A 14995-nucleotide genomic window follows, 5' to 3' on the forward strand; every position below is an offset into this window, starting at 1 on the left:
TAAGTAGTACACAGGAAGCAATGGCTGAGTAGATCATGTCTCTGAACTGCAGAATGTGGGAATTTGTGGACAGCAATTTCATGTCATCTGGATGTCTCTGACTCAGTTCAAAAACATTGAGCTGTACTGTGAGTTGGAAACTCTCAAATATAAATGGAAGAGGAATGAATAAGTAAGAGGCCCTTTTTGTAGTGTTCTAAAAAGTAAATTAGGGAACAGGATTGGGGATATTTTATTAGAATTATTATCGGAGTCCCAAATAAATTGGCATAGGGTAAGCAGATTAAGGCATTAAACTTGTGTTTGAAGGAGCATTGTGGGGAAGAGAGTTCTTTCACAGGGCACTTAGAATGCAAAGAAATGTATCACTGGGAGTGTGCTTAAATTGTGCTGGAATTAGGGATATAGTATAAAGATAGATCATAAGTAAAGGGAAAGACTTGGGGAAAGAGGTAGTAATCATTTTAAAACAAGCAAGAAGCCAGAGAGTTCTTAAATTATTAAAAAATTATCCCTCAACTATCATAGTAAAAGCTAAGTGCTGTGTTTGAGGGTTAGTGTTGAGGCATTGACTCAAGAGGTTTCAGCGAATGGGAAGAACAAAGGGTGACATCAAGATAAGGACTTTTTAAAGTGACTTCCTTCTTTCATCAAAGTGCAGTAAGGATGGCAGTTAGAGCATTGGTATGCTGCACTTGCAGGCTGTGGAAAGTCAGGGAATCTTCCAGTTTCATCTGGACTCCATCTGTGAGAATTGCGCCCAGCTGCAGCTTCTGACTGACCGTGAGGAAAACGCAGTTGAAGTTCGATGACCTCAGGATTTTCTGCGAAATGAGATACAGTGAGGTGATCACACCTTAGATGCAGGCAGAAAATAAATAGGTGACCACCAGGAAGGATAAAAGGAATAGGATGGAGTGCAGGAATCTCCTGTGCCCATTCCCCTTGAAAGCACATATGCCTTTTTGGATACAAAATCTAGATCAGTTGGGAAGGTGGGCTAAGGAATGACAAATGGAATTTAACTCTGACATGTGTGAGATATTCCAATTTAGTATGTCAAACTAGGGCAGGTCTGACCCAGTAAACGGCAGAACCCTGGAGAGTGTTGCAAAACAGAATCTCGGAGTACATGTGCATGGTTCCCTAAAAGTGACGAGTCAGGTGGAAGTGTGAAGAAGGCATTTGGCATGTTTGCCTTCATTGGGAAAGTTATTGATTACAAATGTTGGAGCATCATGATGCAGTTGTACAAGTCCTTGGTGGGACTGCACTTAGAGTATTATTTGCAGTTTTGGTCACCAAGCTCTGGGATGGAAGTTATTAAACCGGAAAGAGCGCAGAAGGAATTCACCAAGTTGTTGCCTGGGCTTGCGGGCTTGAGGTATAAGAGAAGATTACATAGGCTGGGACTTTTTTCTTTAGCATGTAAGAGGATGAGTGGTGGACCTTATTGAGGTATACAAGATCATGGATAAAGTGAACAGCTTTTTTCCCATGTTAAAGAATTCTAAATCTATAGGGCATAGGCTTGATGTAAGAAAGAACTATTTAAATGGGACTAGCCTAATGTACCAACTTGGTCCTCATTGACAAAAAGAGTGTTTCCGCTGTACAGCTCCATGACTGTGAAAACTGTTAAGCGATTGAACTGAGATGCATAAATAAATGATGCACATTTCAAATATGAGAGCATAAAGATGGTTTGACTTTGTTCACCCAAATAAGCATAAAAATTATGCAGACCCAAATTCAATGTGGTAACATTACTTATACATGGTTTCAGGATGATCAGACCTGGAAATTATATTATACGAACATAAGATAGGGTATAGGAAAATAGAGAAACTAGTAAGATCAAAATGACATTTGCCTGATTATTGGTTGCTATTTTGCTATATTCTTCAGATCTTCATTAATGACATTATAAATTGTAATGTGACTGCCAATAAGAAAGTCTGTTTCTTTCATAGCTCCTCATGTTGAATTTACAAAGCCACTCACTGATCTTGAGGTGAAAGAAAAGGAGGTTGCGAAATTTGTATGTGAAGTTTCTCGTGAAAGTGCAAAGGTTTGTCTTTATTTAAATCATCATATCTGTTTGTGTTTTTAAATGATGTTAATAAGTCAGTAACTTATATTTAAGCAAATGTCGAGATAGCATTGCACAGAAATTCATCTCTGGTCTGAAGCATCTGAAATTCTGATCCATTAAGTTGGAACAAAATTATGTACAGAAAATGCAATATATTGCTGCTGTCATATAACACATTTAGTACAATCAAATGGAGATAAATTTGAGGAAAATGCAGGGGACAAATTTAATGCATCGATTGGAAGTCTGGCCGCGGATTTCAGCCATGGGAACGGACCCACCGGTTCCAGCCGAGCCGGAGTTCCAGAGCCCTGGCCGCAGGGAGCAAGTTGTGACCCGCCAATCAGGTGCAGAAGTCCCAATGAGGATGAGATCGATTACCTCAACCTACCTAAGCGCCACATTTTCGAAGGGACTTTCGGTGGGGATTTCAAGTGTGTTTTCATAATTCTGTCCGGATTTAAGGAGGTGTCGGCCCACCAGTTACCAGAAAATCGGTGGTGCTCCTGTACTACTTTTTGCCCTATGGGTATATACAGGGACTGATTTGACCTATTTAGAAATGCTTGGAATAAATCGATAAGATCATGTAGCTTTGAATAGATATTCTCAATTTTTTTTAGGTTAACTTATTGATATACTACACAAAGTAATGATGTAACTCTGGTATAAGATAGCGAGCTGGGCTATATTCCTTTGATTTCTCTTAAGGCGAACAGTATTAAACTAGTCATGTTTCCTTTATTCCATTAACTGGCTCATTTAATTTTAGTAACTTTTTATAATTATTTGAATATTTCATAGCATCCTTTTAATAGTGTTATAGTCATCTCAGAAACTTTGCATTCTCTCTACTTCACTACCCAACAGGACTATGGAAGTTTAGTCACTGACAAAAGGGATAAATATGTCTTAGATAAACTAAATATTCTTTGCTCCCTTACATGTTTTATCTAAACACTGTTGATTTTGCTTTCCAATTGCTATTGTACATTCCTGCCCCACAAAAGCCTTCTTTCCATTTCCAGCAGCTTCCCAGGGTATGAATGACCTGACTTACAGAAAACCAAACTTACAAAAATGTTCCCAAACATTTTTCAAGCCAGTAATCATAAAATGTTTCATGATAGTCATTAATTACTAGATCCAGTATATGTTCCATTAGTTTAATTATTAGTGTTAAGTAATTTGTTTATTGTCACGTGTACCAAGGTACTGTGAAAAGCTTTTGTTGCGTGCTAACCAGACAGCGGAAAGACTATACATGATTACAATTGAGCAATCCACAGTGTACAGATACATGATAAAGCGAATATCATGAATAACATTTAGTGCAAGTTAAAGTCAGAAAAGTCCAATCAGCCTATAGTCTGAGGGTCTCCAATGAGGTAGAAAGTAGTTTCAGGGCTGTAACTCGTCCTAGATTATGCTGGTGGCCTTGCCAAGGCAGTGTGAGGCGTAAATGGAGTCAATGGAAGGGAGGTTGGTTTGTGTGGTCATCTGGAGTGCGACCACAATACACTGCAATTTCTTGCGGTATTGAGTAGAACTGTTCCCAAACCAGGCTGTGATGCATCCCGAAAAAATGCTTTTTACGGCGCATCTGCAGAACTTAGTGCGAGTTGTTGTGGACATGCCAAATTTCCTAAGCCTTCTAAGGAAGTGGATTCATTGTTGTGTTTTCCTGGCCATTGCTTTAATGTAGGTGGTCCAGGACAATTTGTTGGTGATATTTGCTCCTAGGAATTTGAAGCTTTCAATGATAAGATTATGTGATAGGAGCCGAATTATGCCATTCAGCTCATCAAGTCTACTCCGCCATTCAATCATGGCAGATCTATCTCTCCCTCATAACCCCATTCTCCTGCTTTCTCCTCTGACACCCGTACTAATCAAGAATCTATTTCTGCCTTAAATATATCTATTGACTTTGCCTGGCAAAGAATTCCACAGATTCACCACCCTCTGACTAAAGAAATTCCTCCTCATCTCCTTCCTAAAAGAACGTCCTTTAATTCTGAGGCGGTGGCCTCTAGTCCTAGACTCTCATCTTTACTTTGGTGGCATCAATGCAAACCAGAGTATGTGTATCGCTTCGCTTCCTAAAGTCGATCACTATTTCCTTTGTCTTGCTGACATTGAGGGGAAAGTTGTTGTCTCGACACCAGGTCATGAGGTTTTCAATCTCCTCCCTGTACTCTCATCATTATTTGATATCCAGCCCACAATGATGGTGCCGCCTGCGAATTTGTAAATTGAATTGGATTTGTACATAGCTGCACAGTGGTGGGCAAAGAAGTAATGAAGCGGTTAAGGAGTTAAGGTGCTTATTCAATGAAATACAAAAATTATAACGAGTTTGTACAGGTAGCAATGGAAAACAGATGTTTCTGACATGGATAAATTGGCTTATGGACATTTCTCAGGAAATGAACCCTCACATAACCTGCAAATTGCCTGTGCTGACATTCACAAGAATATCTAAAATTCCTCAGCATTTCCCTATCATTTGGTTACTACTAAATTTATTATGTTTTTCTCCTTTCTCAAGGGGGAAAAACATGTATATAAATGTGCACAATTATTATCTCTTATGAACACTACTTTTTTTCTGGTGCTGAAGTATTATGTAAAGATTTCTTATTGATAGTTTAAAAGCCTGAAGCTTGAAATAGAGACTTGGCGAATCAATTCCTGAGCTTCCATTTTAACTCTATTTTGTGGCTTAAGTTTGTGTTCTTTCAACAATTATGATTCAATATATTTTTTAACACTAACATTACCTGCTGCATATATATATCTGTTGAAGATTGCAGTGGACGGGGTAGCCATTGTAATATCAATTAAAAAATTAATCTAGAAAGATAAACCACTTCTATAAGGTAGATGCCGCATCATTGTTTCTGCTGGCTGGTGTGTGAAAGACCTGAATGAATGAATGATACTTTATTATCACATGTGAAATGTCACAGTGAGATTCTTTGTTTTTCATACCCAAGGTATGCAAAGAGTTGCCACAAAAAGGGCGCTGACAAAGTTGCAAAGTATACCATTGCAACACAACGTATTCCATTTGTAATCCCCTTAGTGCCCGTGGTCCCCCCACGCTGGGTCCCCCTTTATTCTTCCTCTCGGCGGTCCCCCCACGCCAGGTCCTCCTTCTATTCTCCCTCTCGGTGTGACCTGGGATCACAATCTCAAAATAAAGGGTTGCCATTCAGATCAGATAAGAGAAGAAATGTCATAATCCCAGGAGTGATTTATTACCCAACAGAGCTGTGGAAGTTTAATCACTGAATATATTCAAGGCACAGATCATTAAATGTTAACAAAATTATGGGATTCCTGCAGAAAACTGGTAATCTGCTGGAAGATCAGCCATGAATTTATTGAATGACAGAGTGGGCACAAGAGGTGAAATCGCCTAATTCTACCATTTCCTAATTTTTTATGTTCTTGCCTTCAAAGTGAGAAAATCCTTCATCAAATACAATTGCCATGTTTAGTAGTACCAGTTGGAACTGAGATTGTAAGCTATCAAAAACAGGAGAATTCAAATCCCATCAACATCTGCACCATCCCCACCCCTACCTACCCCTTCCCCTCCTGAATATGCATTGTCAAACACAGAGAGAGTGAGAGAGCTCTAGATTTGTATTCAAAATAAGTGATTGATCTAGTGCTGTTACACCAAAAACCTATATTAATGTTAAACAGCATTGGTGTGGACTACAAACTATGCTGATTATTGTCTTCCCATACTTAAGGATGAAGTAAATCAGTCACTTTTTGTATCAATCAATGCTCAGTTGCAATGTTCCACAAGAATCACCAGAAACATTGGGTGGTTCTTAATGACTGGTCAAATTAATCCGTGTAAATATCAAATATGTACTCATCCAATTAATAATGTTATATTTACTATTTTTTAAGAAATTGCTAAGGATATAAACATTTGTTTCCTTTTAAAAATAAGTTTCTTAGTGTTATCAAGATGTTTGGCACCAAATAGTAAAATTAATCACTGATAGATTTCTACAACTCAATAAAGGAATCTATACTTGTATGTTTAGAGAATAATGCCGTTGATTTTATAACCTATTTATACTGTATTCTGAAAGTATGAAATTATTCTGAACACCACTCTATGAATTTATTTCAAATTTCAGGTGCGTTGGTTTAAAGATGGTGTTGAAGTAAGAAAAGGCAAGAAGTGTGACATTGTTGCTAAAGGCAAGGAGAGAATGTTAATTATCCACAAAAGCAGCTTTGACGATGAAGCTGAATATGAATGTGATGCAAGGACTGCTAAGACGTCTGGACTGCTTACAGTTTTAGGTAATCAATCAAATCAAAGCTATGCATTATTTTAACTTTCAGAAACCAGTTTAGATTAACCAGTTCAGTTAAGCAAAGATTTCCACTTGCCATGTTTTGCAGAAGAGGAAGCTACCTTTACAAAGAACCTCACAAATGCTGAAGTTACTGAAACAGTGACAATTAAACTGGTTTGTGAAGTTTCCAAACCAAATGCTGATGTAACTTGGTACAAGGGAGATACAGAGTTGCCTGAAGTTGGCAGATATGAACAACGTATAGATGGCAGAAAACGAATTTTAGTAATTCAGAATACTAATCCAGGAGATGATGGTGAATATAACTGCAGGCTGCCAAATGGAGCTCGGACATCTTGTCAACTAAGAGTTAATGGTATGTACTGTTCTAATATGAGTTTACTTTTCTAATATGAATTAATATTGCCTAGTATAATTTTCTTGGTACTTCTTATTATAGAACTGGCTGCAGAGTTTATTTCCAAACCGCAGAATCTGGAAGTTCTAGAAGGAGACAAGGCAAATTTTGTCTGCTCCGTATCAAAGGACAGTTACGAAGTGAAATGGTTTAAAGGGGATGAAGAACTTAAAACTGATGATAAATATGAGATTGTGTCTGATGGCAAAAAACGAAGGCTCATTATCAAGAACTCCATCCCAAAAGATGAAGGAACTTATGCTGTTATGATTGGTTCCTCGAGAGCAACAGCAGAACTCACAGTTATTGGTAAGTCGTGTAACCTACGTGGCAATTTGCAAGAAATGTAAGCATTGCATTCACATTTAGTTATCTTATTAAAGACAAATATATTAAGCAAATATTTTAACACCCTCCATTTGACGAATATCCAGACAGAGGCGGATCAAATGTACAAATTTAATATTTTGATGTAGTGCTGCCACCATGCTCTTGTTTTCTATTTTGCAATAGAAAATTATTTTCAGTTTCTCTATGTTAAATGTTCTGCAGCCTAGGTAATCACTTGAGGCAGATTACATCACTAACATTGATACTAGCTCCAAATTGGTTTCAATGTGCTAAAACAAGATTATTTTACTTGTTTTTAATCAACGTTTGTTTCTTTTCCCAGAAAATCTTCGGATAATAACTCCTATCAAGGACCAGGTAGCTCGAGAAGGACAAGAAATTGTATTTAATTGTGAAGTTAACACTGAAGGTGCCAGACCTAAATGGTTAAAAAATGAAGAAACTATCTTTGATAGCCCAAAATATGTCATGATCCACAAAGAGTTAGTCTTTACTCTCAGAATCAGGGATTCACAAATGGAGGATCAAGGAACGTTTACAGTAGCATTGACAAATAATAGAGGAGAACATGCACAATGTTCAGCATCATTACAAGTGCACGGTAAATAACTATAGCACATGAAACATTCTTGCTCATTTCAAATTAATATTGCTTGCATTTCACATGACCTCTTTTAATTTATGCAGAGGAGGATCTGAAAATCATTGAACCTCTTGATGATTGTGAAACAATGGAAAAGAAATCTGTCACCTTCAGCTGCAAAGTGAACCGTGAAAATGTCACTCTACAGTGGATGAAAAATGGAGAGGAAGTTGCATTTGACAAACAAATTCTGTATAAAATTGATAAGAAAAAGCACTCTCTTATAATAAGAGGATGTGCATTCAAAGATGAAGGAGAATATACTGTAATTGCTGGACAAGACAAATCAGTTGCTGAACTTATCATCACAGAGGCACCAACAGATTTCATAGAGCATATTCAAGATCAAACTGTCATTGAGTTTGAAGATGCAATCTTTACCTGTCAATTGTCCAAAGAGAAAGCAACTGTGAAATGGTATAGGAATGGCAGAGAACTCAGAGAAAATAAAAAGTATGTTTTAATTCATTTGTTTGGGGGAAATAATTGACCAATTATTGCTATTTCACAAATAATATATGTTATCATCTGTATTTTTGTGTCTTTTGCTAGGTATCAATTTGAAAAAGATGGTAGTTTACACAGACTTATTGTAAGGGAATGTAGACCAGATGATGAATATGAATACTCCTGTGGTGTAGAAGATAGACGTTCAAGGGCTAGACTCTTTGTTGAAGGCAAGTATGATGTAAGAAAAACAAGTTACTGAAACAATTAAGAAAATTGAGAATATGCAAGTTTACATTATTATTCTTCTTTCAGAAATCCCAGTTGAAATCATCAGACCTCCGCAGGATATTTTTGAAGCTCCGGGCTCGGATGTTATTTTTGAAGCTGAACTGAATAAAGATAAAGTTGAAGTCAAGTGGCTGAGAAATAATATGATAATCGTGCAGGGTGATAAACATCAAATGATGAGTGAAGGAAAGGTTCACCGATTGCAGGTCTGTGACATAAGACCACGCGATCAAGGAGAATATAGGTTTATCGCCAAGGATAAAGATGCAAGAGCCAAACTGGAACTTGCAGGTAAGTTAGTTTGAATCTTAGGAATATTAATGATAACTATTACCTTTCCTATGGCTGGATACAGTGAATTGATATCTTTCTAACTGATGAATATTTGCATTACAGCGATACCAAAAATCAAGACGTCTGATTTAAATCTTGAGACTGATGCTGGAAAACCTTTCACAATGACACTTCCATATGATGCTTATCCACGCGCTGAAGCTGAGTGGTTCAAGGAAGACAGTACTACATCTGAGTATGTCAGCCTGCCCGATCAAAACATTGACACAACTGCAGATAAGACTTCTTATCGGCTTTTTGACCCAAGGAGATATGACAAGGGAAGATACAAGGTTGTGATTCAGAATAAGCATGGAAAGGGTGAAGGATATATAAATCTGAATGTAATTGGTAGGTATTTTTTTGTTATTCTTCTGTCTATAGATGGGTCTAAAAACTGTTCTAGAAATATCATTTTTCTTTTTTTGTCAATTTACAGATGTGCCTGGCCCAATACAGAATTTGAAAGTTATGGAAACTGCTGATGGTGAAGTCAGCCTTGCTTGGAATGAGCCTGAAAGTGATGGAGGTAGCAAAATCCTTGGATATGTTGTAGAACGACGTGATGTGAAGCGTAAAACCTGGACTTTAGCTACAGATAGAGCTGATAATACTGAATTTACAGTGACTGGTCTCCAAAAAGAATTGGAGTATCTATTCCGTGTTAGTGCAAGAAACAGAGTTGGTACAGGTGAACCTGTGGAGACTGTTGAACCAGTTCAAGCTAAAAATAAGTTTGGTAAGTGTCGGGGACAATTCAGTAACTCATTTTAATTATTCTCCAAATGATTTCTACATATTAAAATGATCACATATTAATTGTGTTATCTTTTCTGTCAGATGTACCTGATGCACCACTTAATGTACAAGTGAAAGATGTGAACAAATTTGGTGCCACCATTACTTGGGAACCACCAACATACGATGGCGGAGCCAAAATCACAAACTATGTTGTTGAGTTACGTGACCGAACCTCGCTTAAATGGGAGCCAACTATGATTACTGATGCACATGAGCTCTCTGCTCAGATAAATGATGTGGTCGAAAACAGAGAATATATATTCCGTGTCAGAGCAGAAAACAGAGCTGGTAGAGGAAAACCTAGTGCAGCTTCACAACCTGTAAAAATTATGGACCCAATTTGTAAGTATCTGATTAGAAAAATGTGTAATTGTAATAAATGCTTTGTATTCTTAATTTGATCTTCCATTAATTAATTTGATTTCCCTGTTTTTAGTTAAACCAAGCCCACCTATTGAGTTTGCTGCTTCAAAGCAGACAAAAGATTCAGTGCAATTGAATTGGGAACCTCCACTAAAGGATGGAGGAAGCCCAATTCTGGGCTATTTTATTGAACGATGTGAAGAAGGTACAGATAAATGGATCCCCTGCAATATCAGACTTATTCCTGAAACAAAATTCAAGGTATTATTTTTTATTTGTTTATTTGTTAAAACATGCTGATTTAGGAGGATTTGAAAGCGATTGCTCGCCCATTTCTAATATTAAGTGAGCTATTCACCTGCCAAATCTCTCATCTAGTCAGAGACAAATTGTAAGCTGATAACTAATATTGACGTACATGGGGACTGAATTCCCTTGTACATCAGATCAGATAAGATTCAGCGTTTCTCAGGTGCGAGAGGTGTAAGAAGTACTATTTGAAGAGAATTTTGAAATTATTTTGCTCAGGAGCTGAAGTTCAATGGAATGGTGAGTTTGAAGGACTTTGCAAAACATGGGTTGTAGACTATAATATTTTGTATGTGTTGAAATCTGTCTTGTATAAGAGAATGGAGCGGCTGGGCATGTATACTCTGGAATTTAGAAGGATGAGAGGGTATCTTATTGAAACACATAAGATTATTAAGGGTTTGGACACACTAGACGCAGGAAACATGTTCCCGATGTTGGTGGAGTCCAGAACCAGGGGCCACAGTTTAAGAATAAGGGGTAAGCCATTTAGAACGGAGACGAGGAAACACTTTCTCACAGAGTTGTGGGTCTGGGTAATTCTCTGCCTCAGAGGGCAGTGGAGGACGGTTCTCTGGATACTTTCAAGAGAGAGCTAGATAGGGCTCTTAAAGATAGCGGAGTCAGGGGATATGGGGAGAAGGCAGGAATGGAGTACTGATTGTGGATGATCAGCCATGATCACATTGAATGGCGGTGCTAGCTCGAAGGGCCAAATGGCCTACTCCTGCATCTATTGTCTATTGTCTATTGTCTGGAATGTATTTTAGGCATCTGTGAAACAAAAATGGAGAAATTAATCCCTGAATATTAATAACTTTTGGGGATAGGATAGGATTCAGGAAATACTGCAATAATTTGTGTAAAGTCAAGTATACATTTTAAGTTCACACATGGATAGATATTATTTTGTCCATATTTCAGATATATCTCTAGCTGACTGCTTTTTTTAAATATTCGTATGTGCTTTTTATTTTTTGTTCCTACAGATAACTGGTTTGGAACAAGGAAAGAAATATTATTACAGAGTATCTGCGGAAAATGCTGCAGGTTTATCAGATCCAGCTGATGCTCTTGGCCCACTAACAGCTGATGACCCCCACGGTAATGCATATACCTTGTGAATAAAAGTATATGATGGGTAATAAAAGTGAGGGGGGGTTGGTCTTCAGTAGCTTATACTGTATATCAATTGAAACCTGATTATGTATTATCTTCTAGTGGCTCCTTCTATGGACCTGAGAGAGTTCAAAGATGGTCTTGAGGTTATTGTTCCAGAACCACTCAAGATTCGTGTTCCTATCAGTGGCTACCCTATACCTTTGGCAACATGGGCTGTGGGTGAAAAACCTCTTGAAAGTAATGATCGTGTGAAAATGGAAACTACTGCAAAATATACACAACTGATTATTTCTCCCAGTGAGCGTCCAGATAAGGGATTATATAAATTGACACTGGAAAATGCCATGTCATCTGTCACAGGGGAAATTGACGTGAACGTAATTGGTAAGAATCCGAATATAGAATTTGAAATTGCATTTTTATTTAACCTTTTGAAGATAACTTAGATTAACTAAACCTATTTACCAATGAAAGCTGCAAAGATGATTTCTGAAGAGTGGAGGGAAATTGATTCATTAAAGAAACAAGTGCAGAGTTTACAAAATGAAAAATAGAAGTAACTAAAAACATAATTGAAGAAATGGGTTTTGGGAAGATTTTATAAAAATGGAGAATAAAACTGAGTGTCAAAGAAAATGAAAGAATGCATTCTAAAAAGTGAGCTAAACCACCAGAAGGTGTTGATGGTGTAGAAAAAGGAAAATCCCAAAGGCTGAGAATAAGTGGTAAATAGATACATAGACAGTAGATGCAGGAGTAGGCCATTTGGCCCTTCGAGCCAGCACCACCATTCAATGGCTGATCATCCACAATCAGTACCCCTTTCCTGCCTGCACCCTATATCCCTTGATTCCACTAGCTCTAAGAACGCTATCTAACTCTCTTTTGAATGCATCCAGTGAATCGGCCTTCACTGCCATCTGAGGCAGAGAATTCCACAAATTCACAACTCTGTGTGGAAAAGGTTTTTCCTCAACTCAGTTCTAAATTACTTTCCGCCTATTCTTCAACTGTGGCCCTTGGTTCTGGGCGCCCCTAACATCGGGAACATGTTTCCTGCATCTAGCGTGTCCAATCCCATAATAATTTTAGACTGCTGATAAATGTGCTGTAAGCCTAGTAGTGATTGCTGTTACATGAGCTAAGCTATGGAGGAATTTTATGAAAGGAATTGTTATTTACAATTCAATGTAGGTTGTGGACAATTGAATGGTGGAGTATTTGACCATCAGAGTTTATATGGTCTGACAACTGACCAAAGAGGAATAACGAAACGAGAGAGAGTGTAGATCTAGCAACAAAATTATGCCGGTAGCAAGCTTGGCATGAAGGTGAACCATATTGAGCAGTTCATGATCATGCAGTTTGAGGCTCAGCTCCTGATCAGACGAGACACAATGACTTTGCTTAACATTAGTGAATAACTGGGAGGTGGAAGAAATCGGTGACAAGGAAAATAATAAATAGCATGCAAGATTATTGAATTTTATATTTCTTTATTCTTTTAACTTCTCAGCACGGCCAAGTGCACCAAAAGACATCAAAGTTTCAGAAATTACTAAGAATACAGTACATTTGATATGGGATCAGCCTGAAAATGATGGTGGAAGTCCATTGACTGGGTATCTTATTGAAAAACGTGAAGTTAACCGAAAGACTTGGGTCAAGGTAAGTAATAAACCATAGTAATCTTAAATTCATTTCTTCAGTTATTTACAAACTGATGATTTAAGGTTGACACCTTTGATCATTAAAGTTACCTAATTAGACGGGTAACTAAATAAATCACTGCTTACGAGAGCAAGCACTTTTTGTAAGTTATCCACAGACTGTAATATTGAAGGAAACAAATAAAAATGTAAATATACTGATGTCAATCTAGCTCCATAATTTGGAAAGCAACAAAACTCACATGCTGAAAATTTGAAACAAAACGGGAAATGGCAGATATATGTATCAGGTCAGGTTTGTCAGATTTTCTTCAAATTACTTATGAAACACAGAGCACTATAGAAAGGAAAATACAGCGTCTGTGTTAAATCTTTGTCCTTTAATCTTGTCTTGGGATTTTAGGGGTTCCTCGAACACACCTAATGCTGTAAGCAGGACTAGTTTAGCCAGTTTTATTTTCCAGTTCACTTTTCTTTTTATGAGAGTGGAAGTTGCCTGAAAAAGCTAGCATAGAGCTTCCCACTCGATTTAAATGGTTTGTTGGGATCAGATAGCAAACCAAATAAGGTTAAAAAATCCTTTCTTGCCTCTTGGTGAATACGTAGCCTGAACATCATGTGGTGATTATTCACCATTGTTCTCTGCTGTGCTGGGATTAAAAGGAGAGGCTGCAATCTATTTGTGAGTGATTTCAAGTTATATCATAGGTAGATATAAATGCTGGAGAAACTCAACGGGTGAGGCAGCATCTATTGCGCGACATTATGGCGCGACAATAGGCGACATTTCGGGTCGAGACCCTTCTTCAGGCTGATGTGGGGGGGGGGGGGAAGAAAGGGAAGAGGCGGAGACAGTAGGCTGTGAGGGTGCTGGGAAGGGGAGGGGAAGGAGGGAGAAAGCAAGGACTACCTGAAATTGGATTAGTCAATGTTCATACCGCTGGGGTGTAAACTCCAGTTATATCATTGTCATCTTCTGTGATTTCCAGGTTATTGAGAGGGTGCAAGACTTGGAATTTACTGTCATTGACCTTTTACAAGGCAGAGACTATCTGTTCAAAATTTCTGCCTGTAACAAATGTGGCCCAGGTGAACCTGCATTTAACGATGAACCCGTCAATGTATCTGCTCCTGCAAGTGAGTATTTAACTTTCATTCATATTTATTAAATTGTAAGATGTTAGGTTTAAAATACAATCAAATAGATTTGCTCTGACTTTTATTTAGTGCAAGTTGCACAGTTCTTTTAAATATATTTAATAATATTCCACCATTCAAGAACATTGTGGTGAAAAATAAATAGGGAAACAAAACAGGATTACAAGGTCTTTTTCTAGACTGGTTTAGCAGGCTTTTCATTGATGAGATTAGAGCATTGGGAATTGCAAGCTCAAGATGCTTCTCAAATCACTCTTGTAATGTATGCCTCTTGTTAAATTACACTGACACATCAAATTTTGAACATTCAATATATTTACACAGCAAATAAATGTCAAGAGACAAGAGAGTTTTATTGTCGTATTTCCCGAATAGCTCAAAGACAAACACACTGAACCTAAATCCATGTAGTTTGGTGTTTATTTGGAGGTTGTAGTGTTTAATAGCCTAATGGGCCTGTCCCACTTAGGCGACTCTTTAGGCGACAAGTTTTAATGGAATTCACATACGACAGCACCTAAGACAACCTACGACGATACCTATGACAACCTACGACAGCAAAAATTGGCGCCACTGTCAGCGAAAAAAATTCAAAATGTTGAAAACTTTGCATCAGTCGCCTGTAGTCGCCCAAAAAAATCACCGAAGTGGGACAGGCCC

The 14995-nt window shown here is 37.8% G+C and overlaps 1 protein-coding gene across 6 annotated transcripts in view; it reads left to right on the plus strand.

Moving 5' to 3' along the window:
* The window catches only part of ttn (titin), a 324330-nt gene that overhangs the window by 217004 nt on the left and 92331 nt on the right, over positions 1-14995 (plus strand). For all 6 annotated transcript variants that reach the window (XM_033023845.1, XM_033023846.1, XM_033023847.1 and 3 more), the window contains 16 exons: positions 1974-2071; positions 6265-6433; positions 6536-6805; positions 6890-7156; positions 7521-7799; positions 7886-8294; positions 8394-8518; positions 8604-8870; positions 8976-9263; positions 9352-9651; positions 9753-10055; positions 10150-10337; positions 11375-11489; positions 11607-11891; positions 13024-13175; positions 14167-14314. In XM_033023845.1, the coding sequence (XP_032879736.1) occupies positions 1974-2071; positions 6265-6433; positions 6536-6805; positions 6890-7156; positions 7521-7799; positions 7886-8294; positions 8394-8518; positions 8604-8870; positions 8976-9263; positions 9352-9651; positions 9753-10055; positions 10150-10337; positions 11375-11489; positions 11607-11891; positions 13024-13175; positions 14167-14314 (3663 nt within the window). The remainder of the gene's footprint in view (positions 1-1973; positions 2072-6264; positions 6434-6535; positions 6806-6889; positions 7157-7520; positions 7800-7885; positions 8295-8393; positions 8519-8603; positions 8871-8975; positions 9264-9351; positions 9652-9752; positions 10056-10149; positions 10338-11374; positions 11490-11606; positions 11892-13023; positions 13176-14166; positions 14315-14995) is intronic.

Source organism: Amblyraja radiata, chromosome 7, assembly GCF_010909765.2.
Source record: "Amblyraja radiata isolate CabotCenter1 chromosome 7, sAmbRad1.1.pri, whole genome shotgun sequence".
In the NCBI taxonomy this organism is placed as follows: domain Eukaryota; kingdom Metazoa; phylum Chordata; class Chondrichthyes; order Rajiformes; family Rajidae; genus Amblyraja; species Amblyraja radiata.